The sequence below is a fragment of the Salvelinus fontinalis genome, chromosome 33 (genome assembly GCF_029448725.1).
Source record: "Salvelinus fontinalis isolate EN_2023a chromosome 33, ASM2944872v1, whole genome shotgun sequence".
Taxonomy (NCBI): domain Eukaryota; kingdom Metazoa; phylum Chordata; class Actinopteri; order Salmoniformes; family Salmonidae; genus Salvelinus; species Salvelinus fontinalis.
This window is the reverse complement of record NC_074697.1, coordinates 11321807-11333775: the sequence shown is the minus strand read 5'-3', so window position 1 is coordinate 11333775 and position 11969 is coordinate 11321807. Positions and strand designations below refer to the sequence as shown.

Here is an 11969-nt window from a genome sequence, read left to right as displayed (position 1 = left end):
GAGAGAGAGAGAGAGAAAGAAAGAAAGAAAGAAAGAAAGAAAGAAAGAAAAAAAGAAAGAAAGAAAGAGAGGGAGGGAGGGAGGGAGGGAGGGAGGGAGGGAGGGAGGGAAGGCACACAAGACAGAGAAGGTGACAAAAAGGGAGCGAGAAATAAATAAATTCAGAGAAGATAAACAGAGAGAGAGAGAAAGGAAGAGAAACCAAAAACGCATCAATGCTGTTTGTTTTTAACCTCTCTCTTTCTCTTTCTCTCTCCACCTCCTCCCCCCTCCAGGCTGTGACCCTATCCCAGTGGAGTACCTGCGTTGGGGGGACCCAGAGCCCATCGCTGCTGTGGTCTTTGCCTGTCTGGGACTCTGTGCCACATTCTTCGTCACCTCCGTCTTCATCAGGTAACAACTTGTAGATTTTAACATAATAAATGTGAAATTCAATTTCATATTCAGACTTTTGTGATTTTAAATCTTACTCTGTTGATTGATTTATTGGTAAAAGATGCACTGGGTACATACACCCCAGGAGATAACACGTTAAAACAATTCCACTGGGTACATACACCCCAGGAGATAACACGTTAAAACAATTTCACTGGGTACATACACCCCAGGAGATAACACTTTAAAACAATTCCACTGGGTACATACACCCCAGGAGATAACACGTTAAAACAATTCCACTTGGTACATACACCCCAGGAGATAACACGTTAAAACAATTCCACTTGGTACATACACCCCAGGAGATAACACGTTAAAGCGATTCCACTGGGACTGTTTTCAACATGTCATTTTAATTGTAAGTTAGTGTATTTGTTATAAGGTTCAAAAAGTGTGTATCTGTGGGTGTAGGTTCCGGGACACTCCGGTGGTGAAGTCGTCTAGCCGAGAGCTGTGTTACATCATCCTGGCTGGGATCTGTCTGGGCTATCTGTGTACCTTCAGTCTTATCGCCAAGCCCCATGCTGCACACTGCTACCTACAGAGACTGGGCATAGGCCTGTCACCTGCCATGAGCTACTCTGCCCTGGTCACCAAGGTACATCATTAAGTCCCTCTTTACCTTGATTCTTTCACCTACCATGTCCTTGTACATCTAGACAAAAGGATTTCCCAAACAAATAGTCACTATTTCAGATTTCCCTTCTCTCCCCCTGTGAAGTCTATTCATTAATTCATTCTCTCTGTGTTGTTGTTGCAGACTACTGTATAGCCCGTATCCTGGCTGTGTTGTTGTTGCAGACTAACCGTATAGCCCGTATCCTGGCTGTGTTGTTGTTGCAGACTAACCGTATAGCCCGTATCCTGGCTGTGTTGTTGTTGCAGACTAACCGTATAGCCCGTATCCTGGCTGTGTTGTTGTTGTTGTTGCAGACTAACCGTATAGCCCGTATCCTGGCTGTGTTGTTGTTGCAGACTAACCGTATAGCCCGTATCCTGGCTGTGTTGTTGTTGTTGCAGACTAACCGTATAGCTCGTATCCTGGCTGTGTTGTTGTTGCAGACTACTGTATAGCCCGTATCCTGGCTGTGTTGTTGTTGCAGACTAACCGTATAGCCCGTATCCTGGCTGTGTTGTTGTTGTTGCAGACTAACCGTATAGCCCGTATCCTGGCTGTGTTGGTGTTGCAGACTAACCGTATAGCCCGTATCCTGGCTGTGTTGTTGTTGCAGACTAACCGTATAGCCCATATCCTGCCTGTGTTGTTGTTGTTGCAGACTAACCATATAGCCCGTATCCTGGCTGTGTTGTTGTTGCAGACTAACCGTATAGCCCGTATCCTGCCTGTGTTGTTGTTGCAGACTAACCGTATAGCTCGTATCCTGGCTGTGTTGTTGTTGCAGACTAACCGTATAGTCCGTATCCTGGCTGTGTTGTTGTTGCAGACTAACCATATAGCCCGTATCCTGGCTGTGTTGTTGTTGCAGACTAACCGTATAGCCCGTATCCTGGCTGTGTTGTTGTTGCAGACTAACCGTATAGCCCGTATCCTGCCTGTGTTGTTGTTGTTGCAGACTAACCGTATAGCCCGTATCCTGGCTGTGTTGTTGTTGCAGACTAACCATATAGCCCTTATCCTGGCTGTGTTGTTGTTGCAGACTAACCGTATAGCCCTTATCCTGGCTGTGTTGTTGTTGCAGACTAACCGTATAGCCCATATCCTGCCTGTGTTGTTGTTGTTGCAGACTAACCATATAGCCCGTATCCTGGCTGTGTTGTTGTTGTTGCAGACTAACCATATAGCCCGTATCCTGGCTGTGTTGTTGTTGCAGACTAACCATATAGCCCGTATCCTGGCTGTGTTGTTGTTGCAGACTAACCGTATAGCCCGTATCCTGGCTGTGTTGTTGTTGCAGACTAACCGTATAGTCCGTATCCTGCCTGTGTTGTTGTTGTTGCAGACTAACCGTATAGCCCGTATCCTGGCTGTGTTGTTGTTGCAGACTAACCGTATAGCCCGTATCCTGGCTGTGTTGTTGTTGCAGACTAACCGTATAGCCCGTATCCTGGCTGTGTTGTTGTTGCAGACTAACCGTATAGCCCCTATCCTGGCTGTGTTGTTGTTGCAGACTAACCGTATAGCCCATATCCTGCCTGTGTTGTTGTTGTTGCAGACTAACCATATAGCCCGTATCCTGCCTGTGTTGTTGGTGTTGCAGACTAACCGTATAGCCCATATCCTGGCTGTGTTGTTGTTGCAGACTAACCGTATAGCCCGTATCCTGGCTGTGTTGTTGTTGCAGACTACTGTATAGCCCGTATCCTGGCTGTGTTGTTGTTGCAGACTAACCGTATAGCCCGTATCCTGGCTGTGTTGTTGTTGCAGACTAACCGTATAGCCCGTATCCTGGCTGTGTTGTTGTTGCAGACTAACCGTATAGCCCGTATCCTGGCTGTGTTGTTGTTGTTGTTGCAGACTAACCGTATAGCCCGTATCCTGGCTGTGTTGTTGTTGCAGACTAACCGTATAGCCCGTATCCTGGCTGTGTTGTTGTTGTTGCAGACTAACCGTATAGCTCGTATCCTGGCTGTGTTGTTGTTGCAGACTACTGTATAGCCCGTATCCTGGCTGTGTTGTTGTTGCAGACTAACCGTATAGCCCGTATCCTGGCTGTGTTGTTGTTGTTGCAGACTAACCGTATAGCCCGTATCCTGGCTGTGTTGGTGTTGCAGACTAACCGTATAGCCCGTATCCTGGCTGTGTTGTTGTTGCAGACTAACCGTATAGCCCATATCCTGCCTGTGTTGTTGTTGTTGCAGACTAACCATATAGCCCGTATCCTGGCTGTGTTGTTGTTGCAGACTAACCGTATAGCCCGTATCCTGCCTGTGTTGTTGTTGCAGACTAACCGTATAGCTCGTATCCTGGCTGTGTTGTTGTTGCAGACTAACCGTATAGTCCGTATCCTGGCTGTGTTGTTGTTGCAGACTAACCATATAGCCCGTATCCTGGCTGTGTTGTTGTTGCAGACTAACCGTATAGCCCGTATCCTGGCTGTGTTGTTGTTGCAGACTAACCGTATAGCCCGTATCCTGCCTGTGTTGTTGTTGTTGCAGACTAACCGTATAGCCCGTATCCTGGCTGTGTTGTTGTTGCAGACTAACCATATAGCCCTTATCCTGGCTGTGTTGTTGTTGCAGACTAACCGTATAGCCCTTATCCTGGCTGTGTTGTTGTTGCAGACTAACCGTATAGCCCATATCCTGCCTGTGTTGTTGTTGTTGCAGACTAACCATATAGCCCGTATCCTGGCTGTGTTGTTGTTGTTGCAGACTAACCATATAGCCCGTATCCTGGCTGTGTTGTTGTTGCAGACTAACCATATAGCCCGTATCCTGGCTGTGTTGTTGTTGCAGACTAACCGTATAGCCCGTATCCTGGCTGTGTTGTTGTTGCAGACTAACCGTATAGTCCGTATCCTGCCTGTGTTGTTGTTGTTGCAGACTAACCGTATAGCCCGTATCCTGGCTGTGTTGTTGTTGCAGACTAACCGTATAGCCCGTATCCTGGCTGTGTTGTTGTTGCAGACTAACCGTATAGCCCGTATCCTGGCTGTGTTGTTGTTGCAGACTAACCGTATAGCCCGTATCCTGGCTGTGTTGTTGTTGCAGACTAACCGTATAGCCCATATCCTGCCTGTGTTGTTGTTGTTGCAGACTAACCATATAGCCCGTATCCTGCCTGTGTTGTTGGTGTTGCAGACTAACCGTATAGCCCATATCCTGGCTGTGTTGTTGTTGCAGACTAACCGTATAGCCCGTATCCTGGCTGTGTTGTTGTTGCAGACTAACCGTATAGCTCGTATCCTGGCTGTGTTGTTGTTGCAGACTAACCGTATAGCCCGTATCCTGGCTGTGTTGTTGTTGCAGACTAACCGTATAGCTCGTATCCTGGCTGTGTTGTTGTTGCAGACTAACCGTATAGCCCGTATCCTGGCTGTGTTGTTGTTGCAGACTAACCATATAGCCCTTATCCTGGCTGTGTTGTTGTTGCAGACTAACCGTATAGCCCTTATCCTGGCTGTGTTGTTGTTGCAGACTAACCATATAGCCCGTATCCTGGCTGTGTTGTTGTTGCAGACTAACCGTATAGCCCGTATCCTGGCTGTGTTGTTGTTGTTGCAGACTAACCGTATAGCCCGTATCCTGGCTGTGTTGTTGTTGCAGACTAACCGTATAGCCCGTATCCTGGCTGGCAGTAAGAAGAAGATCTGTACAAAGAAGCCCAGGTTCATGTCTGCCTGCGCCCAGCTCATCATCACCTCTCTACTCATCCTGCTGCAGCTGGGCATCATAGTGGCTCTCTTCCTCATGGAACCCCCACAGGTAGGCTATGCCCACTGTGTGTGTGTGTGCGTGCGTGTGTGCGTGCGTGCGTGTGTATGTGTGTTTACTGTATGTACGTGCTGACACACGGTCACGGATCCCTCTGGAACTTTCTTTGCGCACACCTGGCCCCTTTTCCCACTAATTGTACTTGTATATAAACTCAGCAAAAAAAGAAAAGTCCTCTCACTGTCAACTGCATTTATTTTCAGCAAACTTAACATGTGTAAATATTTGTTTAAAACATAACAAGATTCAACAACTGAGAAATAAACTGAACAAGTTCCACAGACATGTGACTAACAGAAATGGAATAATGTGTCCCTGAACAAAGGGGGGGGGGGGTCAAAATCAAAGGTAACAGTCAGTATCTGATGTGGCCACCAGCTGCATTAAGTACTGCAGTGCATCTCCTCCTCATGGACTACACCAGATGTGCCAGTTCTTGCTGTGAGATGTTACCCCACTCTTCCACCAAGGCACCTGCAAGTTTTCGGACATTTCTGGGGTTAATGGCCTTAGCCCTCACCCTCCGATCCAACAGGTCCCAGACGTGCTCAATGGGATTGAGATCCGGGCTCTTCGCTGGCCATGGCAGAACACTGACATTCCTGTCTTGCAGGAAATCACACAGAACGAGCATTATGGTTGGTGGCATTGTCATGCTGGAGGGGCATGTCAGGATGAGCTTGCAGGAAGGGAGATTGCCTGCAATGACAACAAGCTCAGTCCGATGATACTGTGACACACCGCCCCAGACCATGACGGACCCTCCACCTCCAAATCGATCCCGCTCAGAGTACAGTCCTCGGTGTAACGCTCATTCCTTCGACGATAAACGCAAATCCGACCATCACCCCCTGGTGAGACGAAACCGCGACTTGTCATTGAAGAGCACTTTTTGCCAGTCCTGTCTGGTCCAGCGACGGTGGGTTTGTACCCATAGGCACGTTGTTGCCGGTGATGTAAGGCAGGTCCTAACCAGACAACAGGCCTACAAGCCCTCAGTCCAGCCTCTCTCAGCCTATTGCGGACAGTCTGAGCACTAATGGAGGGATTGTGAGTTTTTGGTGTAACTCGGGCAGTTGTTGTTGCCATCCTGTACCTGTGGTCTGCCACTGCGAGGACGATCAGCTGTCCATCCTGTCTCTCTGTAGCGCTGTCTTAGGCGTCTCACAGTTCGGACATTGCAATTTATTGCCCTGGCCACATCTGTAGTCCTCATGCCTCCTTTCTTTTGGTGTTTTTCAGAGTCAGTAGAAAGGCCTCTTTCGTGTCCTAAGTTTTCATAACTGTGACCTTAATTGCCTACCGTCTGTGAGCTGTTAGTGTCTTAACGACCGTTCCACAGGTGCATGTTCATTAATTATTTATGGTTCATTGAACATGCATTGGAAACAGTGTTTAAACCCTTTACAATGAAGATCTGTGAAGTTATTTTGATATTTACGAATTATTTTTGAAAGACAGGGTCCTGAAAAAGGTCAGTTTCTTTTTTTGCTGAGTTTATGTACCCTTTCTTCACCATGGCGCTGTCGATTATTGTTACAATGTCGGTTGGTACGTGTGAGTACCTGTGCTGTGTGTTTTGGGCTTCCGTGCCCTTGTGGATTGCGCAGATGATTACGGGTCTCGTCCCGTGTGATAATCATTGTGCTCTAGTGTTATTTATTCGAGGTACTCCTCGCTCTTTTGTTTGGGTTTCAACCCTGGGTTTTTGTATAGTGCTTGTTTTTGTCTTCGTTCCCGTGCATTTACACGGCACGCCGTAGTTTGGGTTACAGAAAAACCTCTATTACGCATTCCTGTGCCTGTGTCCCGATCCTTCATGCCAACATGGCAGAATAATCGACCATTGAGGGAGACATCCGACGACGCTGCGACTGGTCCATCCGGCGCCGCCTCAACTTTAGCAGCTGCAACTGGGTCGTTCGACATCGCAACAACGGGTCCGTCCGACGACACAACTTCAGCAGCTACAACCGGCCTGTCCGACGCCGCCACAAAACTTCCGCAATTGCATCAGGTCCTGATCGACCCACACTGCGTTCCTGTGATCGTCCTCGAGACCGGTGTCGTTGCGCAGCTGGTGCAGCACGTCGGGGGCGGGGTACTGTCACGGATCCCTCTGGAACATTCATCGCTCACACCTGTCCCCTATTTCCACTGATTGTATTTGTACATATGTGTCCTTTGTTCACCATGGTGCTGTCCATTATTGTTACAATGTCCGTTGGTGCGTGTGAGGACCTGTGCTGTGTGTTTTGGGCTGTCGTGCCCTTGTGAATTGCGCAGATGATTACGGGTCTCATCCTATGTGATAATCATTGTGCACTCGTGTTATTTATTCGAGGTACTCCTCGCTCTTTTGTTTGGGTTTCAAACCTGTGTTTGTGTATAGTGTTTGTTTGGTATTCGTCCCCGTGCCTTTACATGGCACACCGTAATTTGGGTAAAATAAGAAACCCTATTACGCATTCCTGCGCCTGTGTCCCGGTCCTTCACACAACGTGACACATTGATGGCTTTACTACCTGCAGGTGATCCATGACTACCCCAGCATCCGGCAGGTCAACCTCATCTGTTACACCACCAACCTGGGCGTGGTGGCGCCGCTGGGCTACAACGGCCTGCTGATCATGAGCTGCACCTTCTACGCCTTCAAGACGCGTAACGTCCCGGCCAACTTCAACGAGGCCAAGTACATCGCCTTCACCATGTACACCACCTGTATCATCTGGCTGGCCTTCGTGCCCATCTACTTCGGTTCCAACTACAAGATCATCACCATGTGCTTTAGCGTCAGCCTCAGTGCCACTGTGGCGCTTTGCTGCATGTTCGCACCCAAGGTAAGACACACAACACTAGAGATAGAAAGTGGAGCCCAACAAACTTCAGCTTTAACAACAAAGGAGGTCGACTGAGGGACTTGAAAAGGAATGTTTTTTGGAAGATTGTGTTTGGTTATAAGGTTTTTTATTTGTATTTTATTTATTTATTTTTAGGGGGTAGATCAGCTTTAATATTGCTGGTAGATTGTAGCTTCCATCAATGTAATTGTCTGCATCACTTCCAATCCCCCACATATTTTTTTTGCAAATATACATTTGAAGTCGGAAGTTTACATACATAGGTTAGAGTCATTTAAACTCGTTTTTCAACCACTCCACAAATTTCTTTATAACAAACTATAGTTTTGGCGTGTCGGTTAGGACATCTACTGTGTGCATGACACAAGTAATTTATCCAACAATTGTTTACAGACAGATTATTTAATTTATAATTCACTGTATCACAATTCCAGTGGGTCAGAAGTTTACATACACTAAGTTAACCTTTACAGCCCAGGCGTTCCGCTAGCGGAACTCCTCCCACATTCCAATGAAAAGGCAGAGCGCGAAATTCAAAAAATATTTTTGGGAAATATTTAACTTTCACACATTAACAAGTCCAATACAGCAAATGAAAGATACACATCTTGTGAATCCAGTCAACATGTCCGATTTTTTAAATGTTTACAGCGAAAACAGCATGTATATTTATGTTAGCTCACCACCAAATACGAAAGAAGGACAGACATTTTTCACAGCACAGGTAGCATGCACAAAGCCAACCTAACTAACCAAGAACCAACCAAACTAACCAAGAAACAACTTCATCAGATGACAGTCTTATAACATGTTACACAATAAATCTATGTTTTGTTCGAAAAATGTGCATATTTGAGGTATAAATCAGTTTTACATTGCAGCTACCATCACAGCTACCGTCAAAAATAGCACCGAAGCAGCCAGAGTAATTATAGAGACCAACGTGGAATACCTAAATACTCATCATAAAACATTTCTGAAAAGTGCACCGCGTACAGCAAATGAAAGACAAGCATCTTGTGAATCCAGCCAATATTTCAGATTTTTTAAGTGTTTTACAGCGAAAACACAATATAGCATTATATTAGCTTACTACAATAGCCTACACACAACCGCATTCATTCATCAAGGCACGTTAGCGATAGCAATAGGCACGTTAGCGTTAGCGAATAAACCAGCAAAAGATATCAATTTTCACTAACCTTCATAAACCTTCCTCAGATGACAGTCCTATAACATCAGGTTATGCATACACTTATGTTTTGTTCGAAAATGTGCAATTTAGAGCTGAAATCAGTGGTTATCCATTATGCTAATGTAGCTTCCTTTTCCCAGAATGTGCGGATATTTCTATTAGACTCTCACCTATTCTGACCAAATAGCTATTCATAAACATTACAAAAAAATACATGTTGTATAGGAAATGATAGATCCATTAGTTCTTAATGCAATCGCAGTGTTAGAATTCTAAAAATATCTTCATTACGACATAAGGCTTATGTTATAGCGAGAGAGTGGCCAAAACCGGGGCGCAAAACTACTAGTATACAGTTCGACAGATATATGAAATAGCATCATAAAATGTTTCTTACTTTTGGTGATCTTCCATCAGAATGTTGTACAAGGGGTCCTTTGTCCAGAACAGTCGTTGTTTGGATTTAGAACATCGTTTTTCCCTCTTGAATTAGCAAGCACACTGGCTAAGTGGCGCGAAGCTCTCCTTTCTGAAAAAAGGCACACAACGCAACACACCTAACGTCCCGAATAAATTTCAAAAATCGAATAAAACTATATTGAAAAAACATACTTTACGATGATATTGTGACATGTATCAAATAAAATCAAAGCCGGAGATAGTAGTCGCCTATAACGACGGCTTTTCAAAAGGCAATTCCAGGTCCATCTGCGCGCTCTCCAGAAAACACGAAATGGATGACTCGTCGTGCCAAGAGGATATATTCCACCTCAGACCAAGATAAACACTTCATTTTTTCTCTCACTTCCTCTTGACATCTAGGGGAAGGTGTATGACGTGCATGTATACTCATACGTATCATGCCCATTTATAGGCAGGCCCTTGAACAGAGCATAATTTTCAGACTTTCCACTTCCTGGTCAGAAAGTGTGCTGCCAAATGAGTTCTGTTTTACTCACAGACAAAATTCAAATGATTTTAGAAACTAGAGAGTGTTTTCTATACAATAGTAATAATAATATGCATATTGTACGAGCAAGAATAGAGTACGAGGCCGTTTAAATTGGGCACGTTTTTCCCCCAAAGTGTAAATAGCGCCCTCTATCCTCATCAGGTTTAACTGTGCCTTTAAACAGCTTGGAAAATTCCAGAAAATGATGTCTTGGCTTTAGAAGCTTCTGATAGGCTAATTGACATACTTTGATTCAAATGGAGGTGTACCTGTGGATGTATTTCAAGGCCTACCTTCAAACTTAGTGCATAATAGCTTGATATCATGGGAAAATCAAAAGAAATCAGCCAAGACCTCATAAAAGAATTCTACAACTCCACAAGTCTGGTTCATCCTTGGGAGCCATTTCCAAATGCCTGAAGGTACCACGTTCATCTGTACAAACAATAGTACGCAAGTATAAACACCATGGGACTGCGCAGCCGTCATACCGCTCAGGAAGGAGATGCGTTCTGTCTCCTAGAGATTAACGTACTTTGGTGCGAAAAGTGTAAATCAATCCCAGAACAACAGCAAAGGACCTTGTGCAGATTCTGGAGGAAACAGGTACAAAAGTATCTATATCCACAGTAAAACGAGTCCTATATTGACATATCCTGAAAGGCCGCTCAGCAAGGAAGAAGCCACTGCTCCAAAATCGCCATAGAAATAAAAAATAAAAAAAACATAAAAAAGCCAGACTACGGTTTGCAACTGCACATGGGGACAAAGATCGTAATTTTTGAAGAAATGTCCTCTGGTCTGATGAAACAAAAATAGAACTGTTAGGCCATAATGACCACCGTTATGTTTGGAGGAAAAAGGGGGAGGCTTGCAATCTGAAGAACACCATCCCAACCGTGAAGCACGGGGGTTGCAGCACCATGTTGTGGGGGTGCTTTGCTGCAGGAGGGACTGGTGCACTTCACAAAATAGATGGCATCATGAGGAGAAAAATTATGTGGATATATTGAAGCAACATCTCAAGACATCAGTCAGGAAGTTAAAGCTTGGTCGCAAATGGGTCTTCCAAATGGCATACTTCCAAAGTTGTGGCAAAATGGCTTAAGGACAACAAAGTCAAGGTATTGTAGTGGCAATCACAAAGCCCTGACCTCAATCCTATAGAAAATTTGTGAGGCAGAACTGAAAAGGCGTGTGCAAGCAAAGAGGCCTACAAACCTGACTCGGGTACACCAGCTCTTTCAGGACTTATTGTGGGAAACTTGTGGAAGGCTACCTGAAACATTTGACCCAAGTTAAATAATTTCAAGGCAATGCTACCAAATACTAATTGAGTGTATGTAAACTTCTGACCTACTGGGAATGTGATGAAATAAATTAAAGCTGAAATAAATCATTCTCTCTACTATTATTCTGACATTTCACATTCTTAAAATAAAGTGGTGATCCTAACTGACCTAAGACAGGGAATTTTTACTTGGATTAAATTGTCAGTAATTGTGAGCAACTGAGTTTAAATGTATTTGGCTAAGGTGTAGGTAAACTTCCGACTTCAACTGTATCTACACTACCGTTCAAAACTTTGGGGTCACTTAGAAATGTCCTTGTTTTTGAAAGAAAAGCAAATTTTTGGTCCATTAAAATAACATCAAATTGATTAGAAGTACAGTGTAGACATTGTTAATGTTGTACACGACTATTGTAGCTGGAAACGGTTGATTTTTAATGGAATATCTACATAGGCGTACAGAGGCCCATTATCAGCAACCATCACTCCTGTGTTCCAATGGCACGTTGTGTTAGCTATTCCAAGTTGATCATTTTAAAAGGCTAATTGGTCATTAGAAAACCCTTTTGCAATTATGTTAGCACATCTGAAAACTGTTGTGCTGATTAAAGAAGCAATAAAATTGGCCTTCTTTAGACTAGTTGAGTATCTGGAGCATCAGTATTTGTGGGTTCGATTAAAGGCTCAAAATGGCCAGAAACAAAGGCCTTTCTTCTGAAACTTGTCAGTCTATTCTTGTTCTGAGAAATGAAGGCTATTCCATGTGATAAATTGCCAAGAAACTGAAGATCTGGTACAACGCTGTGTCCTACTCCCTTCACAGAGCAGCGCAAACTG

General features: G+C 44.7%; 1 protein-coding gene across 1 annotated transcript in view; it reads left to right on the top strand.

Annotated features, from left to right (window-relative positions):
- LOC129831708 (metabotropic glutamate receptor 5-like) overlaps positions 1-11969 on the top strand; it is a 34631-nt gene that overhangs the window by 6750 nt on the left and 15912 nt on the right. The window contains exons 6-9 of the mRNA XM_055895090.1: positions 276-393; positions 850-1036; positions 4666-4824; positions 7365-7673. Coding sequence (XP_055751065.1) covers positions 276-393; positions 850-1036; positions 4666-4824; positions 7365-7673 — 773 coding nt within the window. The remainder of the gene's footprint in view (positions 1-275; positions 394-849; positions 1037-4665; positions 4825-7364; positions 7674-11969) is intronic.